Genomic DNA, 21,964 nt, shown 5'->3' with positions numbered 1-21,964 from the left:
GTTTTTTATGTCCTCCTCACTCACTACTTTCCCCCCCATCTTAGTATCATCTGCAAACTTTGATATGTTACACTCGGTCCCCTCCTCCAAATCGTTAATATAGATTGTAAAGAGTTGGGGACCCAGCACTGACCCCTGCGGAACACCACTAGTTACTGATTGCCAGTCTGAGAATGAACCATTTATCCCAACTCTCTGCCTTCTGTTAGATAGCCAATCCTCTATCCATGCCAGAATATTACCCCCAATCCCGTGATTTTTTTATCTTGAGCAATAATCTTTTGTGTGGCACCTTGTCAAATGCATTTTGGAAGTCTAAATACACTACGTCCACTGGTTCCCCTTTATCCACCCTATCTGTTACTTCCTCAAAGAACTCCAGCAAATTTGTCAAACATGACTTCCCCTTCATAAAACCATGCTGACTTTGTCCTATTAAATTATGATTATCCAAATGTCCTGTTACTGTCTCCTTAATAATGGACTCCAAAATTTTATCTACCACAGATGTTAGGCTAACCGGTCTATAGTTTCCAGCCTTCTGTCTACTGCCCTTTTTAAATAAGGGTGTTACATTAGCAGTTTTCCAGTCTGCCGGGACCATTGCCGAGTCCAGGGAGTTTTGGAAAATTATTACCAATGCATCCACAATCCCTACCGCCACTTCCCTCAAGACCCTAGGATGTAAGACATCAGGTCCAGGTGATTTATCCGCCTTGAGTCCCATTATTTTACCGAGTACCACTTCCGTAGTGATTTTGATCGTGTTTAGCTCCTCCCCTCCTTTAGCCCCCTGTTTGTCCAGTGTTGGGATATTCTTAGTGTCTTCTACTGTAAAGACTGATGTAAAATATTCATTCAGTGTTTTTGCCATCTCCATATTTCCCACCATTAATTTCCCGGTCTCATCCTCTAAGGGACCAACATTTACTTTAGCCACCCTTTTTCTTTTTATATAACTATAAAAACTCTTACTATCTGTTTTTATATTTTTTGCTAATTTTTTGCTAATTTACTTTCATAATCTATCTTCCCTTTCTTAATCAATCTTTTTGTTATTTTTTGCTGTCTTTTAAAGTTTTCCCAATCCTCTATCCTCCCACTAGATTTGGCTACCTTATATGCCCTTGTTTTTAGTCGAATACTATCCTTAATTTCTTTACTTAGCCACGGATGGCTGTCTTTTCTTTTACACCCTTTTCTTCTCAGTGGAATATATATTTTTTGGAAGTTGTAAAATAACTCCTTAAACGTACACCACTGATCATGTATCGTCTTACCCTTTAATCTATTTTCCCAATCCACTCTACTCAATTCCGCTCTCATACCTTCATAGTCTCCTTTATTCAAGCTTAGCACGCTTGTTTGAGATCCAACCTTCTCACCCTCTAATTGAATATGGAATTCAACCATGTTATGGTCACTCATTCCAAGGGGATCCTTTACTAGGACATTTTTAATTAATCCTGTCTCGTTACACAGGACCAGATCTAAGGTTGCTTGCCCCCTGGTCGGTTCAGTTACATACTGCTCAAGAAACCCATCCCTAATACATTCAATGAACTCATCCTCAAGGCAGCCCTGCCCAATTTGATTTGTCCAATTAATATGATAGTTAAAATCCCCCATAATTATAGATGTTCCCTTATTACAAGCCTCAACTATTTCCTGATTGATACTCCATCCAACAGAGTTGCCACAGTTCGGAGGCCTATAGACTACGCCCACTAGTCTTTTTTTCCCCTTATTATTCCTTACCTCCACCCAAACTGTTTCATTGTCCTGATCTTTTGACCCAATATCATTTCTCTGTATTACAGTGATTCCTTCCTTTATTAACATAGCCACCCCACCTCCCCTTCCTTCCTGCCTGTCCTTCCTGATCGTTAAATAACCTGGTATGTTTAATTCCCAGGCATTGTCACCCTGCAGCCATGTTTCTGTAATGGCCACAAGATCATACCCATATGTAGTTATTTGTGCCATTAACTCATCTATTTTGTTACGAATGCTACGTGCATTCAGATAGAGAACTTTCAAAGATGTTTTGTGACACTTAGTTCCTGCTTTTGCCCTTTTTATTACTTTACCTTTTACTCCATACCTTCTGCCCCTTCCTGACATGCTCTGGTTTTTAATTTCCCCACTGCTACCTAAGTCTATGACCTTCTCTGTTGTCATTTGTATTATTTGCTCTCTAGGAACCTCCCCCCCACTAGTTAGTTTAAAGCCCTCTCTACAGCCCTAGTTATATGATCCGCCAGGACTCTAGTCCCAGCACTGGCCAAGTGAAGCCCATCCCACCGGAACAGCTCCCTCCTGCCCCAGTACTGGTGCCAGTGTCCCAGGAAGCAAAACCCATTTCTCCCACACCAGTCTTTGAGCCACGCATTTAACTCTCTAATTTTATTTGTCCTAGCCAAATTCGCTCGTGGCTCAGGTAATATTATTACCCTTGTGATTCTGCTTTTTAATTTGGCCCCTAGCTGCTCAAACTCCCTCAGCAGAACCTCCTTCCCTGTCCTATCTATGTCGTTGGTACCAACATGGACCACGACAACTGGATCCTCCCCCTCCCACTCCACTAACACAGTTCTCTATTTGACTACCATTATTTATGTTTGCTTTATTGTCCCTCTATTCTTTCAGCTCTATCCTTCTTTGGTTTATGGTCATGTCCTTATGACCTGTTAGCTCTGGCCTTTGACTGCCTAGTTCTTTCCTGTGATCTACCACCTAAGCCTAAGGCTCTGTCCCTTTGATATGCCTGCTTTGTCTCCTCTTCATCTCTCACCCCTCTCCTTATAATCTCTTAACTCTGTCCTTATGACTGTTGACTAAGCTATGATTGGACACTGATCTACCGGCTAAGCATTGGCTCTTTCTGTGGTCTACTAGCCAAGCTGTGGCTCTGCCCCTGTGATCTACCAAGCTCAGGCCTTCGTCATCTCTGTGCATTATACCCACAATTCCCCATCTGCTCTTAGTATTTCCTGACTGTCCCTATGATCCCCTCACTCTGCCTCTCCATCTGCCATTTCTGTTGTTTTCTGTTTCCCATCTCTGTTCTTGAAATCTCCCGAGTCTGTCTGTCTTTGTCTCCAACAACATAAGCCTCGATCTCTGTCCTTCTCTCTATGTGCTGAAAAATTGCACTTTGAGCAAAATACAAAATACACAACCCTACCAACCATTCATTATATGCACTTAGACTGATCAAAATGAGGAACTGTCAGAGGAAAGTTAAATAACTTTCACAAGCGATGAAATAATTACAGAAATTCAAACCAGGAACAACATATATTTAGGTAATTCTAAAATGCAATACAGAAAGCTGACAAAACATTGTAACATTAAAGCTGGAAGATGATGAGGAACTAGTGCATTACAACTTTGGTATGAACTGGCAAACTGTAATTTCAAAAGTGCTTTTAATAAGTATTTATGTACTAACTGACAAAAAACACGGTGAACTTTTGTGAGGCACATCACAAATGTTAAATTGGCAAACTCCATAAGGGTACCACTAGGTGGTGCTATATCATAAGCCAAAGCTAACTGTTTCAAAATGCAACAGAAAGTTGAAAATCTCCGAGATCAAATGGTCATCTTTTCATCCCGTCTTTCCATGTTTATGAGTCTACCAAGGAACAATAACACAGGGTAAGGCATATTGTTACATCTCCATTACATATTAGTACTAATTGAGGATTGAGGATCATTTCCACAACAACTCGGACCCCCGGCGTATGTGGCAAGGCATCCAGTCTATCACTGACTACGAGAGTAAAAACACCAGCCCCCCGGTTAGCGGTGCCTCCCTTCCGGAGGAGCTTAACAACTTCTACGCTCGCTTTGACAGGGACAACAGGGAACCGGCTACCAAAGCCTTGCCACCCCCGGAAGACCAGGTGCTCACTCTGTCCACCTCTGACGTAAGGGGTGTTCTACGCGGAGTGAACACATGTAAGGCTGCTGGACCTGACAGCATCCCTGGACGGGTACTCAAGGAATGTGCTGATCAGCTGGCTGATGTCTTCACCGCCATCTTCAATCTGTCATTGGCCCAGGCAGTAGTCCCTACATGCTTCAAGACCGCCACCATTATTCCTGTGCCAAAGCAAACGGCTGTGACGTGTCTGAACGACTATCGACCTGTTGCACTCACAACCATCATAATGAAGTGTTTCGAGAGACTGGTCCTGGCTCACATCAAAGCCAGTGTTCCCGCCTCTCTTGACCAACACCAGTTTGCCTATCGCGCAAACAGATCAATGGAGGATGCAATCACAACTGCTCTTCATTCTGCACTGAAACACTTAGACGGTAAAGAGACCTACATCAGAATGCTGTTCATAGACTACAGCTCAGCATTCAACACCATCGTCCCCAACAAGCTGGCCACCAAACTCCACACTCTTGGCCTGAACACTTCCCTTTGCAACTTGACCCTGGACTTCCTAACTAACAGACCCCAGTCTGTCAAATTAGGTAACCACACCTCCCCCCCCTGACTCTGAACACGGGGGCCCCACAAGGTTGTGTGCTGAGCCCCCTCCTCTACTCCCTCTTCACCCACGACTGTGTGGCTGTTCATGGTTCCAACACCATCATCAAGTTTGTGGATGATACCACGGTGGTAGGCCAGATCACCAACAACGATGAGTCAGCCTACAGGGAGGAGGTCCAGTACCTCGTGAAGGGGTGCGCCGATAACAACCTGGCCCTTAACATCAAGAAAACCAGGGAAATCATTGTGGACTTCAGGAAGTCTAAAGGCGGAAGACACACCCCCATCCACATCCAAGGGGCTGTGGTGGAAAGGGTGGGCAGCTTTAAGTTCCTCGGAGTCCACATCACGGAAGACCTCTCCTGGTCCCTCAATACCTCCTCTTTGGTGAAGAAGGCCCAGCAGCGCCTATATTTCCTAAGGAGGCTGAAGGGATGCAACCTGTCACCCCGGATCCTCTCTAACTTTTACCGCTGCACAATAGAGAGCATCCTGACGAACTGTATCACAGTATGGTATGGCAGCTGTAGCTACTATGACCGGAAAGCCCTGCAGTGGGTAGTCAAAACTGCCCAACGCATTACCGGCACCCGGCTACCGACCATTGAGAACATCTACCAGAAACGCTGTCTACGGAGGTCACTCACCCCAGCCACAGTTTGTTCGCCCCCCTGCCATCTGGGAGACGCTACAGATGCATTCGCACCCGCACGACCAGATTTAGGAACAGCTTCTTTCCCAGGGCTGTCATCCTACTGAACTCTGCTAATAAACTCTAAAGCCTGCACATCTGTCAATGCACCTTATGATGTTTATGTTACAAGCCAAATGTATGTTAAATGTCTTAATCAAAATGTACACTCTCGGGAGCCGCAAGCTTACATTTCGTTGTACTGCACTTGTGCACTAACAATGACAATAAATTTGATTATTATTATTATTACAACAGAAAACAACAAAATAATGCATTTGTGAAAATATCACTTAACTGCTCATTTCATACTTAATGCACATTTGGACATTTGAACAAACCGATAGAACCAATTCTGTTTGATTACAGAAACAGTAAGATCCTTCAAAACCTATTAAAATCCCTCCACACCTCAGAAAACTTTCATAACACAAAAATAAAACTTCTAAATTAAAGAATCCAGTGAAGAAAAGATAAAGGTCTTGATTGTAACCTAATGCACCCAGCAAGAATGGGGCATATTTGGGTCGGATGCGAGATTTAAACCCCACCTGATTTTCGGTTCCGTTGAAGTCAATGGAGCGTAAAATCAGGCAGAAGGTAAATTGGGTGTCCGAATGAGCACATCCCCTTCTCGTCAGGTGCGTTAGGACAAAATCGGGGCTAAAATGTAGAGATAGTTTCAATCATTCCAGTTCAAATTGCTTTCACTGCCCAGGCAAGATTCTTCCTTTTCTGTTCTAACTGAAGATCTTAACCAACTCAACTACACACACTAATACACACAAGTATAAACGGTCTGCGGAATTCATCCCGGAGCTCCATCAGCATCAACTTTAATGTTAATCCATCAAACAGAAACAGTTCAATTAAACCCAACAATTTACTTGGTTAGTCCGTTCCATTTCCCGCACTTCTGCTCTCACCCCGTCCCCTCCCTCCTGGAACCACAATAGGGTTCCCCTTGTCCTCACCTTTCACCCCACCGGCCTCCACATTCAACGGATCATCCTCCACCATTTCCGCCACCTCCAACGTGATCCCACCACCAAACACATCTTCCCCTCACCTCCCCTTTCAGCATTCCGAAGGGACCGCTCCATCCGCGGCACCCTGGTCCACTCCTCAATCATATAGAAACATAGAAGATAGGAGCAGGAGTAGGCCATTCGGCCCCTCAAGCCTGTTCCACCATTTAATGATGTGGAGATGCCGGAGTTGGACTGGGGTGGACAAATGTAAGAAGTCACACAACACCAGGTTATAGTCCAACAGCTTTATTTGAAATCACAAGCTTTCGGAGCGCTGCTCCTTCTTCAGGTGAAGTGCCTCCTTCACCTGAAGAAGGAGCAGCGCTCCGAAAGCTTGTGATTTCAAATAAAACTGTTGGACTATAACCTGGTGTTGTGTGACTTCTTACATTTGACCATTTAATGAGATCATGGCTGATCATCCAAATTCAGTACCCTGTCCCTGCTTTCTCCCCTTATCCCTTGTTCCCCTTAGCCTTAAGAAATATATCTAACTCCTTCTTGAATATATTTAATGAATTGGCCTCAACTGCCTTCTGTGGTAGAGAATTCCACAGGTTCACCACTCTCTGGGTGAAGAAATTCCTCCTCATCTCAGTCTTAAATGGCTTACCCCTTATCCTTAGACTGTGACCCCTGGTTCTGGACTCCCCCGCCATCGAGAACATCCTTCCTGTATCTAGTTTGTCTGGTCCTGTTAGAATTTTATAAGTTTCAATGGGATCCCCTCTCATTCTTCTAAACTCTAGCGAATATAAGCCTAATCGACCCAATCTCTCTTCATACGTCATTCCTGCCATCCCAGGTATCAGTCTGGTGAATCTTCGCTGCACTCCCTCCATGGCAAGAACATCCTTTCTCAGATAAGGCGACCAAAATTGCACACAATACTCAAGGTGTGGTCTCGCCAAGGCCCTGTACAACTGCAGCAAGACATCCTTGCTCCTGTACTCAAATCCTCTCACTATGAACGCCAAAATACCATTTGCCTTCTTAACTGTCTGCTGCACCTGCATGCTTACCTTCAGCGATAGCAAAATACTGCAGATGTTGGAAATCCGAAATAACAACAGAAAATGCTGGAAAAACTCAGCAGGCCAGGCAACATCCGTGGACAGAAATTTGAGTTGACGTTTCGGGTCGAACCCTTCTTCAAAACTGGAAAGAAAAGATAGATCGGAGGCAGGGCTGCGATCGGACAAAAGAATAAAAGAAACAAAAGAAGTAAAAAAGAGACAATGAAAGGTGTTAGAAGCTAGACGAGATGGTAATAGGCTGAGATTGGGTGTAAAGTGTACTGGCAGGGCAAGGGATAGCTGCCAGGTGTGAGAGCGAAACAAAAGGAAAGGGGGGGGGGTGGGAAAGGAGTGGAAAAATTACAAGAAAAAATGAAATAGGGGCCGAGGTTATGATCTGAAATTGTTGAACTCGATATTGAGTCCGGAAGGCTGCAGAGTGCCTAATTGGAAGATGAGGTGCTGTTCCTCGAGTTTACGTTGAGCTTCCGTGGAACAATACAAGAGGCCAAGGATGGTGAGGTCCGAGTGGGAATGGAGCGTTGAATTAAAATGACAGGCGACCGGAAGCTCGGGGTCACCCTTACGGACTGAACGGAGGTGTTCCGCAAAACGGTCACCCAATCTGCGTTTGGTCTCCCCAATGTAGAGGAGACCGCATCGTGAGCAGCGAATACAGTATACTAGATTGCGAGAAGTACAAGTAAATCGCTGTTTCACCTGGAAGGGGTGTTTGGGGCCCTGGTCAGTAGAAAGGGGGGAGGTATAGGGGCAGGTGTTACATCTCCTCCGCTTGCACGGGGAGGTGCCAGGCGAAGGGGAAGGGCTGTTTGGGGTGATAGAGGAGTGGACTAGGGTGCCTCGGAGGGAGCGGTCCCTGCGGAATGCTGAAAGGGGAGGGGAGGGGAAGATACGTTTGGTGGTGGGATCACTTTGGAGGTAGCGGAAATGCCGGAGGATGATCCGTTGAATGTGGAGGCTGGTGGGGTGAAAGGTGAGGACAAGGGGAACCCTATCGTGGTTCTGGGAGGGAGGGGCAGGAGTGAGGGCAGAAGTGCGGGAGATAGAAATGACACGGTCGAGGGCAGTGTCAATCACGGTAGAGGGGAATCCTCGGTTGCGGAAAAAGACATGTCTGAAGCACTGGTGTGGAAGGTGGCATCGTCGGAGCCGATACGGCGGAGACGGAGAAACTGGGAGAATGGAATAGAGTCCTTACAGGAAGTGGGGTGGGAGGAAGTGTAGTCCAGGTAGCTGTGAGAGTCAATGGGCTTGTAGTGAATATTGGTCGATAACCTATCCCCAGAGATGGAGACGGAGAAGTCGAGGAAGGGAAGGGATGAGTCAGAGATGGACCATGTGAAGGTGAGGGAAGGGTGGAAATTGGAGGCAAAGTGAATGAAATTGTTAAGTTCGGGACGAGGGCAGGAAACGGCACCGATACAGTCATCAATGTATCGGAAAAAGAGGTGAGGGATGGGACCCGAGTAGGACTGGAACAAAGATTGTTCCACATAGCCCACGAAAAGGCAGGCATAGCTAGGACCCATGCGGGTACCCATGGCAACACCTTTGATTTGGAGGAAATGAGTGGAGTTAAAGGAGAAGTTGTTCAATGTGAGAACAAGTTCAGCCAGGCGGAGGAGGGTGGTGGTGGATGGGGACTGGTCGGGCCTCTGTTCAAGGAAGAAACGGAGCGCCCTCAGGCCATCCGGGTGGGGGATGGAGGTGTAGAGGGATTGTACGTCCATGGTGAAAAGGAAGCGGTTGGGGCTAGGAAACTGGAAACTGTTAAAGTGACGGAGGGCGTCCGAAGAGTCACGGATGTAGGTGGGAAGAGACTGGACAAGGGGAGAAAAGATAGAGTCAAGATAGGAAGAGATAAGCTCCATGGGGCAAGAGCAGGCTGAAACGATGGGTCTACCAGGACAGTCCTGTTTGTGGATCTTGGGAAGGAGGTAGAAGCGGGCTGTGCGGGGTTGGGGAACTATGAGGTTGGTGGCAGCGGGGGGAAGATCTCCAGAGGAGATGAGGACAGTGACAGCCTTGGAAACGGTGGTTTGATGTTCGGTAGTGGGGTCATGGTCCAGGTGGAGGTAGGAGGTGGTGTCGGAGAGTTGGCGTTCAGCTTCCGCTAGGTAGAGGTCAGTGCGCCAAACAACAACAGCAACACCTATCCCTTGCCCTGCCAGTACACGTTACACCCAATCTCAGCCTATTACCATCTCGTCTAGCTTCTCACACCTTTTATTGTCTCTTTTTTACTTCTTTTGTTTCTTTTATTCTTTTGTCCGATCGCAGCATTGCCTCCGATCTATCTTTTCTTTCCAGTTTTGAAGAAGGGTTCGACCCGAAACGTCAACTCAAATTTCTGTCCACGGATGTTGCCTGACCTGCTGAGTTTTTCCAGCATTTTCTGTTGTTATTTTGCTTATCTTCAGTGACTGGTGCACAAGGACACCCAGGTCTCGTTGCACTTCCCCTTTTCCCAATCTATTGCCGTTCAGATAATAATCTGTCTTCCTGTTTTTGCCACCAAAGTGGATTACCTTGCATTTATCCACATTATACCGCATCTGCCCAATCACCCAACCTGTCCAAATCATACTGGAGTTTCTCTGCATCCTCCTCACAGCACACACGCCCACCAAGCTTTGTGTCATCTGCAAACTTGGAGATGTTACATCTAGTTCCCTCGTCTAGATCATTAATATGTACATTGTGAATAGCTGGGGTCCTAGCACCGATCCCTGCGGTACCCCACTAGTCATTGCCTGCCACTCGGACAAAGACCCATTTATTCCAACTCTTTGCTTCCTGTCTGCCAACCAGTTCTCTATCCAAATCAGTACCTTACCCCCAATCCCATGTGCTTTAATTTGCACGCTAATCTCTTATGTGGGACCTTATCGAAAGCCTTCTGAAAGTCCAAATACACCACATCCACTGGTTCTCCCTTACCGATTCTACCAGTTACATCCTCAAAAAAATCCAGTAGATTAGTCAAGCATTATTTACCTTTTGTTAATCCATGTTGACTTTGTCCAATCCTGTCACTGTTTTCCAAGTGCTCTGCTATTACATCTTTTATAATGGACTCTAGCATTTTCCCCACTACCGATGTCAGGCTTACCGGTCTATAATTCCCCATTTTTCTCTCTACCACCTTTTTTAAATAGTGGGGTTACATTAGCTACCCTCCAATCCATGGGAACTGTTCCAGAGTCTATAGAATTTTGGAAGATGACCAGCAATGAATCTACTATTTCTAGGGCCACTTCCTTAAGTACCCTAGGATGTAGATTATCCGGCCCTGAGGATTTATCGCCCTTCAATCCCATCAATTTCCCCAACACCATTTCCCTACAAATACTGATTTCATTCAATTCCTCCCTCTCATTAGACCCTATGTTCCCTGGGATCTCTGAGTGGTTATTTGTGTCCTCCTTTGTGAAGACAGAACCAAAGTATGTATTTAATTGGTCTGCCATTTCTTTGTTCCCCATTATAAATTCCCCTGATTCTGACTGCAAGGGACCTATGCTTGACTTCACCAATATTTTTCTCTTCACATATCTATAGAAGCTTTTACAGTCAGTTTTTATGTTCCCTGCAAGCGTACTCTCATTATATTTCCCCCCTCTTAATTAATCCCTTTGTCCTCCTTTGCTGAATCCTAAACTGCTCCCAATCCTCAGGTTTGCTGCTTTTTCTGGCCAATGTATATGTCACAGAATCACAGAAACCCCACAGTGCAGATAGAGGCCATTTCGGCCCATCGAGTCTGCACCGACACATATCCCACCCGATCCCCGTAACCCTTACACCAACACATATCCAACCCTATCCCCGTAACCCCACGTATTTAATCCCCCTAACACTAAGGGTCAATTTATCATAGCCAATCAACCTAACCCGCACATCTTTGGACTTATTATCCTCTCATTGGATCTTATACTATCCCTAATTTCCCTTGTTAGCCACGGTTGAGTCACCTTTTTTGTTTTATTTTTATGCCAAACAGGGATGAACAAATTCTGTAGTTCATCCATGCGATCTTTAAATGTTTGCCATTGCCTATCCACCGTCAACCCTTTAAGTAACATTCCCCAATCCATCCTAGCCAACTCGCGCCTCATACCATCGTAGTTTCCTTTATTTAAATTCAGGACCCTAGTCTCTGAGTCTCTTCATTAGTCTCTTAATGAAGAATTCTATCATATTATGATCGCTCCGCCCCAAGGGGCCTCGCACAACATTGCTAATTAATCCTTTCTCATTACATAATACCCAGTCTAAGATGGCCTGATCTCTAGTTGGTTCCTCAACATATTGATTCACGAAACCATCCCGTATACACTCGGAATTCCTCCTCCACAGTATTGTTACTAATTTGGTTAGCCCAATCTATATGTAGATTAAAGTCACCCATGATAACTGCTGTGCCCTTATTGCACGCGTCTCTAATTTCCTGTTTAATGCCATCCCCACCCTCAGCATTACTGTTTGGGGGTCTGTATACAACTCCCACTAACGTTTTCTGCCTCTTGGTATTTCTCAGCTCTAACTATACAGATTCCACATCATCAAAGCTAATATACTTCCTTACTATTGTGTTAATCTCCTCTTTAACCAGCAATGTTACCCCACCTCCTTTTCCTTTTTGCCTGTCCTTCCTGAATATCACCCCTAACAGCCCTTCCCCTTCGCCTGGCACCTTCCCGTGCAAGCGTAGGAGATGCAACACATTCCCTTTTACCTCCTCCCTTCCCACTGTCCAGGGCCCCAAACACCCCTTCCAGGTGAAACAGCGATTTACTTGTACTTCTTGCAATTTAATATACTGTATTCGCTGCTCACGATGCAGTCTTTTCTACATTGGGGAGACCAAACGTAGATTGGGTGACCGCTTTGCGGAACACCTCCGTTCAGTCCATAAGTGTGACCCTGAGCTTCCGGTCACCTGTCACTTTAATTCTCCGCTTCACTCCCATTCTGATCTCTCTGTCCTTGGCCTATTGCATTGTTCCAATGAAGCTCAACGTAAGCTCGAGGAACAGCACCTCATCTTTCGATTAGGCACTTTACAGCCTTCTGGACTCAACACTGAGTTCAACAATTTCAAACTATAACCTCTGCCCCCATTTGTCATGCTGTATGATTTTGCCATTCCCATTTGCAACATTTTATCTTTCCTGCCTCTTACATAAGCACAGTATGTTCCTTCAATTCCTTCCTCCCCTCCCACCACCACCACCCCCCCACCCTGTCTCTGCACCTGCTTAATATCTGTTACATCTCCAGCTTTTTCCAGTTCTGATGAAGGGTCCCAGACCTGAACCGTTAACTCTGTTTCTCTCTCCATGGATGCTGCCTGGCCTGCTGAGTATTTCCAGCATTTTCTGTTGTTATTTCAGATTTCCAGCATCCGCAGTATTTTGCTATTGTAATTTACTTGGATAGTTTAGTCACTAAAATTTTGACAATTAGCTAAGGAGGAAACATTGAAATTTGTGCACTGACAATGAAACAGCAAAATATTATCCTTTAGGGCTGCAGATTTGATCCCAGGTCTGAGCTGAGTTAACTGATCTGTCGGGTGGTGCTACTATTGGTTTCGGTACATCTGGGCTAGGGAGAGCAAAGAAAAGATCAAGCTTCCTGCATCTAATCCCTATCCAGGATGTTCTGCTGAACCCTGCGCATGTGTCCATGCCGGGTTCATGCATGTTGTTCTCAGTCAAATAGCTTCCTGCAACTCACGTGAAAAATAACCACTATGGTGAGGTAGCGGATGTTGCCATCTATGGAATAGATATGTCGGCAAAAGTCAATTGGGGTTAAATTGGTTAACCCCGAAAACGGTCACAGGGATCACGATGAGCGATTAACCCGCACCTGTTCACTGCTATGCAGGCAGGACGTCAAATTCGTGCTGCCTGCTGTTTTAAATGATTGCCCGTGCAACCAGCGCACCCTGCACTGTTCATTGACTGCACTCATCAGCATGGGGCCTGATATCGCGAGTGCCTAGTGCTACTTAAAGGCAGCCTGCTCCTCTTAAAAGGGAGGTGCATTGTGGCTGGAATAGGTGTTGGGAGTATTTTCATGGGTGCAAGCATACACCAAGGTTTTCAGACACTGTGCTGGAAGTCTTGGTGCAAGAGGTGGAATGGAGGAGAAATGTCCTGTATTTTCAGGTGGGCAGAAGGCCCTCCAGACACATGGTCAGGTCAAGTGGGAAGAGATAGTAGCGAAGGTAAATACCAGGAGTATATCTGCAAGAACCTGGATGCAGTGCAGGAAGAAGTTTAATGATTTCGCATGAGTCGTCAAGGCGCACGAGTTCAATCTTCAAATGGTATATCCTACCAACTGCACCACTAGCCTCATCCACTGCTCAATTCACCACACCCCCATCAACCACCTACCAACAATCTCTATCAATCAGTACTCAACCCTACCATTCATATACTTTATGTCACCCTCACACACTTAGCACTATTGCAATCCTCACACCCACATCTGACAGCTTGCACACACTGGCAGCTATTCATCCATGACAGCCACATCACCCAAACATATTGCATGATACTCACTGACACACTTTCCTCTCTCTTGCAGAAGGTGGTGTATAACAGGTGGCAGCAGGAACTAACAGGAGGGGGACAAGCGTGCCTGCATGTTTTAACCCCAGTGCTGGCCATCGTGGGAAGTGGCATTGCTGAGGCCATGGCTGTAGCAACTGATGATGAGGGTATCTGCATACTTAATCCTCCTTCTCTCATCCCACTTCTCCCTCAATCTCTTCTGACTGAGAAGCTGCAGAGGGTGTAAGCATGCACTTCTTACTTTCTCCTCATCGCTCACCACAACCCTACCCTTATCCCTTTCAGATACTCAAGAACTGGAACCTGCCCAGGCAGTGGAGGAAAAGGGAGAAGAAAGTGAAGATGAAGAGACATCATCACTCTAACTTACAGTTGCAGCCATCGGCTGAGATACTGACACTGCATGTATTTTAGAGGTGGACCTGCACGTGGTGAGACACCGGGCACAAGTGCACAGGTGCCAGGACGGGGGGAAAGGATAACACAGATGCCAGCTCGCCGGCAGGCATGGTCGCACACTAATTCTTCTGCAGAGGAGTCAGATGAGGATTTCATTGGGACAGGCTACAGAAGAAGGCTAATGGGTGTACACACCCAAAAGCTTGGTGCATTGGAAATCCTGCCGGAAAGCCCGAGTTCAATGTCAAAGAGCATGGAGGAGTCCAGCACTGACTTGGCACAGGGCTTTGCGCAGAGCTTGGGAACTCATCCTTTCCAACAGGGAATGGGTGGTCACCTCCATCAGTGTACCTGTGAAGTCCACCATGATGCAGTGTCTGTTGGCTGATGTCACAGCTTCCATTGCAGCACAAGCAGCTTCGTCCAAAAGTCTGAGTGCTGCAGTGGAAGCTCAGACTGCTGCCATATGGCTCTGGATACCAGTGTCGAAAGGGGCTTCCAGGGTGTCACAGCACTTCACAGCAATCTGTTCTCCAACAGATTACTAGGATTGCTGAGACGCCGCCCTGGGAGAGTGGCAGTGGCTTCAGGGAACATGAACCTGCTATCCACTCTCAGGATGACAGCATTCTCCCACCCTTGCCACTTCACCAGTACCCTTGCTGTTGCTTGTCAGCCAGCTATCCCAGACTGCTGCAGTTCCGACTAAGCTGGCGCAGTCTGAAGCCAAGCCCTCTAGGCCTAGAGCTGCTTGAGATCGCCCTCCAAGGCCACCTGCAGTCTTCTCCACTGAAAGTCAGCAGCCTTCCACCGCCCATGCTGGAGCCACTGGCGAAGCACCTCATAGGAGCACTAGGAGAGACAAAGGCACATGGAAGAGGCACTAAGGGAATGCACAAGGGTGATTAGTTTATTTTTGTATGCATTATGTCATGATTTAATTTATAAATTTGGATTGGAATTTGTATTTTGTGTTGGCTTTTATTTTTCCATTGTGGGAAAGAGGACAATGTGATGGTCAGTGAGAGAGGAAATGTAAGGAGTGTGGGACTGTTGGTGACTGGGGAGTTGTGGTTGAGGTTACTGGCATCGCTCATGAATTACTTGATCACGTACAGCCTGGGCAGACAGGGGCTGTCTACGTTGTAGCCTCCCTTCCTCCTCCTGTTCCTGCTCCTCCACGTACTCCTGCTCCTCAGCTTCTTGCCTGATAGGTGGCAAGAGGTGGAGGGAAGGGCTGTTCCCACATAATGGCGGAGTTGTGCAGCATGCAGCATACTACCACAAATCTTGAGAGCCGCTCAGCTGAGTAATACAGGGCTCCTGCAGAGTGGTCCAGGCAGCAGAAATGTTGCTTGAGGACACCGATAGTGTGCTCTGTAATATTCCTTGTGGCAGCATGGCTCTCATTGTAGACCTGCTGTGCACGTGTGCATGGGTTCTGGACTGTGGTCATGAGCCATGTCACGAATGGGTAACCCTTGTCGCCCAGTAGCCACCCTTTGATTTGCCATGGTGGTTCAAATACAGCAGGTGCAGAGGACTGCCGCAGAATGAACGAATCGTGACTACTACCAGGATACGGGGTATTGACCTGCATGAGGTGCTGCCTGTGGTCGCACACCATTGAAAGAGTGGAATCCCTTTCGGTTCAGGAAAATGGCAGAGTTGACATGAGGTACACGCAAAGCAACGAGCTTGCAGCCAATGGCACCCTGCATCATGGGGAAGCCTGCAATCCGAGCAAACCCTTGTGCTTGCTCCACCTGCTTGTCTCTGGCAAGAGTGAATGAGATGAAGCTGCCTCTCTTTGTATAGAGAGCCTCAGTGACCTCCCTTATGCAGCAGTGTGCTGCAAACAGTGAGATGTTGCTAATATCTCCAGCAGCAGCCTGGAAGGAGTCAGACACATAAAAGTTCATCGCCACGGTCACCTTGCTAGCTACTGGCAATGCGGTCCTTGCTCTGCTCTGAGGTTGCAGTTGTGGCTGCATCAAGTGGCAGATTTCAGCGAATTGCTCCCTAAAGATCCTCTGCGGAAATGGCCTCCTTCTGAGAGCCCTTCTCCCCCTCTTTCCTCTTCTAGCAGCTTGTCCTGATCTGTGTGGCCTCTCTTTGTTTTCCCAGTCATGCTCAATTCCCAGAGGAAGATCTACTAGTCCACCCACATCTGGAAGCAACTGGTTTCTGCATTAGCCTTTAAACCACAAAAACATACTTCAGCACCAGCCAGACCACTCCCTGTAGACTACTGAAACTTTTTTAAGCAAGTATGGAAAAGCTTCCAAAATGCCTAGAATTACACCAACAGCCAGAAGAAGTAATCCAACAACTATCCCTTTTTAATAGAGCTAGTGGCAGTGGGGTCCTTGATGTCATTTAAGGTCGTGTTCATTTGTGCAAGGTTAAGAGGGCGTAGGCTGGAGTGTGGAGCTCGAAAATGGCAGAGCTGGCGTCAAATTAGCGCTGCACACTGATTGACGTCATGATCTGCCTGCTCTGCATGCTGCTGGCGGTTGTTAGGTGTGCACGCGAAGCACTTTACAAATATGTTAGAAGTGTGCATGCGCATCACGGACGCCATTTTGGAACTTTAGGAGGTCTCAGTGTCCAAAAAACAGGTGCTATAGAGCCCAATTTCTCCCCCAATGTTTTCAAAAAAGTGGGGAGGAAAATGAAGTGAGAATTGAAAAAAATTAGAATAATAATGATGGTGACTAGCAGTGTTACATTTAAGTGTCAGCTAGACTCCGTGGTATAAGTCTTGCTTCTGAGTTGAAAGGTTTTGTTTTCAAGCCTCACTCCAAGAACTGAACTGTAATCTAGTCTGCCATTTCAATGCAGTACTGAGGGAGCACTACATTGTCAGCTGTACTGTACTGGCACCTCTCCTGTCTGTTTCCATTGCTCTATTTGAAGGGGAGCGGTGGAACTCTTCTGGTGTCCTTGCCAACATTTATTTAGAAACATAGAAAAATAGGAGCAGCAGTAGGCCATTCGGCCCTTCGAGCCTGCTCCGCCATTCAATATGGTCATGGCTGATCCTCTATCTCAATACCATATTCCTGCTTTCTCTCCCTACCCCTTGATGCCTTTTGCATCTAGAAATCTATAGAAACATAGAAAAATAGGAGGAGTAGGCCATTCGGCCCTTTGAGCCTGCTCCGCCATTTCTCATCTAACACCACCAAAGAGCAGATTAATTGGTCATTTATCTCATTGTTGTTGGTGGGACCTGGTTGTGCATAAATTAGCTGTCATTTTGGTCTACATAACAAAACTGACTGCACTAGTTGGCTGTGAAGCACTTTGGTACACTCCGAGGATGTGAAAGGCGTTATAGAACTACAAGTTTAAACTCTTTCTTCGATTCTGGAGTATATTTCATTCATCCCGGTGATACTACTCACATTAGTGGAATAAACCTAGTAATGCAATGCTACCAGAGCTGTAACCTCAATTGATTGCAGGACCATTGGCAATACTATAAAAGCAATAGTTCACAGCAGTTATAAAAATATTAAAACAGGGACATGAAATTTAATTTAGTAATGCACAAAGTATTTTAAATCCAAAGACTTTCCACGGAACTAACAGAATATCAAAACAACGCCTGTGAGGCACTCGTTCACAACTCAGTGAGGTGCTAATGAGTCACTGCAGAGTCATGAAGGAATTATCATCATGAATACATGAGAAGGAATTTTTGTCACAATGCACGACATTGTTGTTGCTGTAAATCAATATCAAACATTGAAAATAACTGTGAGCATCTACAACTGGAAATTACCGTTTCTATTTTGTTGCCTACATATTTGGTTATTTTCTCTCCTTTAGTTCCTTCCATGCCACGTTCCTATGCCCTGAGATAGTGAGCAGGTGATATGTCCCCGTACACTCACCCATGCAACATTTGACCCAGCCGCTGTGAAGTATGAGAAAGCAGTGTGGCTAAAATTACCCTCCTACATCTTCACATATTATCATTCAACCAACAAAGCAACTGAGATTAGAAACTCTCAAATGGGGAATTAAGGACCCTAACCTACATCGTGCCCAGGGTATTAGTACAGTGCCACCATGACCTCTTTGAGGATGCCTCTAGGGAACAAACTTTATTTTCTGCTGAAAAAAAGTCTCTCACTTATCACCCAATATGGTCAGAGATGGTGATCTGATTGTCAGTACAACAGTGCCATGACTGACAGCTGAACCTTGAGAAGCACAGAATAAAAATCAATCGCAATCAATTAAATTTGCAAACATTCCAGTTTTAAACTCTGACAACGCTTTTCATGGAACTGAATATCAGTCTGAGCACAATTATAAGGGAAAATACAGCATAGAAATCAACAATAACAAAGTCAAAGTCAAACAGTAACTGGTTCACATTCTAACACTGCAACTGAAATGTAGGACAGGAAAGATGATTTTACAAATTTCTCCATACTGGATTTATTATGTTGTAAAATAAAAATATAAAAAATGACTAATGCACAAATGCAATTTAAAAAATGTCATGACAAACCTTTGCCGGCGAAAGTCGGGGGTCTCGGGTTGAGAAGCTTCCTCTATAAGAGGAGTTACTATTTTTTCTGCGATATCTGTCAGAACAGAGAAGGTTGGCTCCACAATAAAATCAATAAAACCTGTTTGAAATAAAAGTTCAGTATTACCCTGTACTAACAGCTCACAGCTAGATAAACAGATTTCCGCAAATATAAATTGAGATTTAAACAGCCTTGTGTGCTTTTGAATGTCATGTCTCACTAAATCCACAAAGTCAGATCCCACAGAACAATATGACCTTTAAATTTCCTCTTATAGTATGGAATAGTCAAACATGTGGAAACTAAGCTTTGTTAAAACTGACTAAAGATATTTGATACATTCAATATACAGTAATCTTTTAAATATTAATGATAGAAATTTCACAGAATGGTATAATTGTTGCTATGAGAGGATACAATGCATGCTCATGCGTAATAATATAAATGGTAATGACAGTTTGAAGGGCACAGGATATAACTGGTTTCAGCTCTCCTGCTTATCAGTAATTCTTAGGGTTTATTTAGTTGTCATCCTGGATACTGCAAGAAGAATGACAGAAAATATACAATTAATATGATCAATATGATATTGTTTGGTATGGTGTTTTAGGAAGATTTGTTTGCCCCTGATAGTGAAAGACATAAACACCTTTATCACAAGAGAGAGCAATTCTGCAACATGTTAACAGTGATATGATTTTCAGTGTGTTACACAGGTCTCCCTTAAACCTATTCAAGATTGCAGCACACGCTGATGGCCATTAAGCGATACTGATAACTAACTGTTCTTAGACATTTGCTTTTTTCTGCAGCTTCCTATCCTAGGGTAATTCTTTCTGGTTCCAGGGCTGAAAACACAGGAAGATTTGTGTTTGTTGAAATCTTGATCTCCAAAGCTTGGCCTAATTACATAACCATAACCTGGACTGGAGCTGCCAGTGGGAGTTCACAGTCAACGGAGTTTGGGAAATACAGCTCTTGAAGCTCTGTGACTGCTACTTAAAGGGGTTACATATTTTTTGTTGGCCAATGAGAAAATTGCTAGCCAGAAAGTTTTACTGCACAAAACATCCCAAAGCATCTCCCTATCCATATGCTGCATGGGGGTTAACCTCAGAGTGCCCAGAGTACCCTCTGCATAGAAGAAATGTGCATTCAACCCAAGGAATTCAAGATGGCGCCCGAGACGGTCCGGTGCTAGCGCGCTCTCCCTGCTTTGGGCGGCCCGCTCTCGCTGCTCGCTCCCACAACCGGAGCGAGGTGTTCGGCGAGTCGGGCGGAGGCAGCACAGCGCGGCAAGCAGCAGCAGCCACGTCGACCCGCTAGGGCACGTCGGCCGGCCGCTCCTCAGCGGGAAGGGATTCCGACCGGGAGGAGGGGAGCAGGCAGTCTTATACCAGGTAGATAGGCAAAGTATGGATTCACAACCCATTACACCTTGATTGAGGCTGCTGAAGACACAGCCGCCAACAATGGAGCAATTAAAATTGGGGATGCTTGGAAAGAGCTGCAATATTTTCTGAGGGCTTAGCATGCAGCCTCAATCAGGGTGTAATAGGCTGTGAAATCCATACGATAGCAAAATACTGCGGATGTTGTAAATCCGAAATAACAACAGAAAACGCTGGAAAAACTCAGCAGGCCAGGGCAGCATCCGTGGAGAGAGAAACAGAGTTAACGTTTCAGGTCGATGACCCTTCGTCAGAACTGGAAAAAAGCAGGAAATGGAAAGCAGGTTTAGGGGCTGGGAAAAGGGGGAGGGGATGAAAGAACAAAAGGGAAGGTCAGTGATAGGATGGAAAGCAGGAGAGATCAAGAGACATTGAGAGACATTAAGAGATATTCAAGGCGAGAGGAGGTGGTAATGGGACAGGTTAAGAAACAAAGGATGGCTCTAGTTTCTTAACCTGTCCCATTACCACCTCCTCTCGCCTTGAATATCTCTTAATGTCTCTCAATGTCTCTTAATCTCTCCTGCTTTCTATCCTATCACTGACCTTCCCTTTTGTTCTTTCATCCCCTCCCCCTTTTCCCAGCCCCTAAATCTGCTCCATTTCCTGCTTTTTCCCAGTTCTGACGAAGGGTCATCGACCTGAAACGTTAACTCTGTTTCTCTCTCCACGGATGCTGCCTGACCTGCTGAGTTTTTCCAGCATTTTCTATTGTTATTGTGAAATCCATACTTTGTCTGCCTACTTGGTATAAGGAAAGACTGCCTATTCTTACCTTGGTAGACTTCCCGAGGCTATTAAGTATAGGTACATCTACCCTGGGGTAGAGTCTTGGGATTTAAAAAAGGGATGCTATTACAGCACTCCTTTGTTATCATTGGAAAGTATACCAAGTGAAGCTGGAGGCCTCACTGATGCTGAAGGATAGTATCATTCTTTTCTAGTTGCTCTCCAGTTGGGCCCGCCCCCTCAGTGTTCTCTGGCACCAGGATGTTCAGCAAGGCCTGTTCAAAGGAACTGAAGATTTTAAAACTGCGGAGTCCTCTTCCCATTCAGGTTTCTTCCTGTCTGTTATGTTGCTACTGCAAGCTGTGGCAGTGACTGTACAGCAGTTCACTACACACATCTGTGCAGTCGTACAACACTGCTTATCTGAAATGCAGTCCACCCTACAGCGCAGGACACCTTCACGCACATCAGCCTCAGAGTCCCCAGTAATAGAGGTCCTTCAGACAGTGGGAAGTATCTTTTGTGAATGTTCAGACAACTGCTAAGGGGGCCTTGAACTTCAATCTCCAAGTGGCTGTCCTATTCAGCTTCGACTTCAGAAGGAGCGAGAGTGTTCTGCAAGGACTTACCACCCTCATTGCTGCGCAGGGATCCGCTCCCACACAGAGCGCTGAACAGGCCGAGGGAGTGTCCAGCATCAGAGGCATGGCTGGAGTCGGCACAGATGAGACTGCTTCCTCTCAGGCCAATGCAACATCTGGACCCTCCAACCCCACTCTTCCCCCACCACTCAAATAACAGTACATGTATCAGAAATCAGCCAGGACGAGTCAGCCAGAACAACAATGTCAATGGTAGCGGTAGTTGCAGGGTTATCTCAAAGCTGAGCACAAAGAGGCAGAAGGCCACTTCAATCCCAAGAAACCTTCACTGATGTGCAGAATCCAGCTACCTCACCTACACCTACCAATGGGGT

The 21,964-nt window shown here is 45.7% G+C and overlaps 1 protein-coding gene across 1 annotated transcript in view; it reads right to left on the bottom strand.

The window, feature by feature from the left end:
* pde1a (phosphodiesterase 1A, calmodulin-dependent) overlaps positions 1-21,964 on the bottom strand; it is a 386,725-nt gene that overhangs the window by 47,212 nt on the left and 317,549 nt on the right. Inside the window, exon 12 of the mRNA XM_085985945.1 lies at positions 18,787-18,907. Coding sequence (XP_085842071.1) covers positions 18,787-18,907 — 121 coding nt within the window. The remainder of the gene's footprint in view (positions 1-18,786; positions 18,908-21,964) is intronic.

The sequence above is a fragment of the Somniosus microcephalus genome, chromosome 4, assembly GCF_052327205.1.
Source record: "Somniosus microcephalus isolate GS21.2 chromosome 4, FLI_Smic_1.0, whole genome shotgun sequence".
NCBI classification, from domain to species: Eukaryota; Metazoa; Chordata; class Chondrichthyes; order Squaliformes; family Somniosidae; genus Somniosus; species Somniosus microcephalus.
The sequence above is the reverse complement of the archived record's forward strand: the minus strand, read 5'-3'. Positions and strand labels throughout refer to the sequence as shown.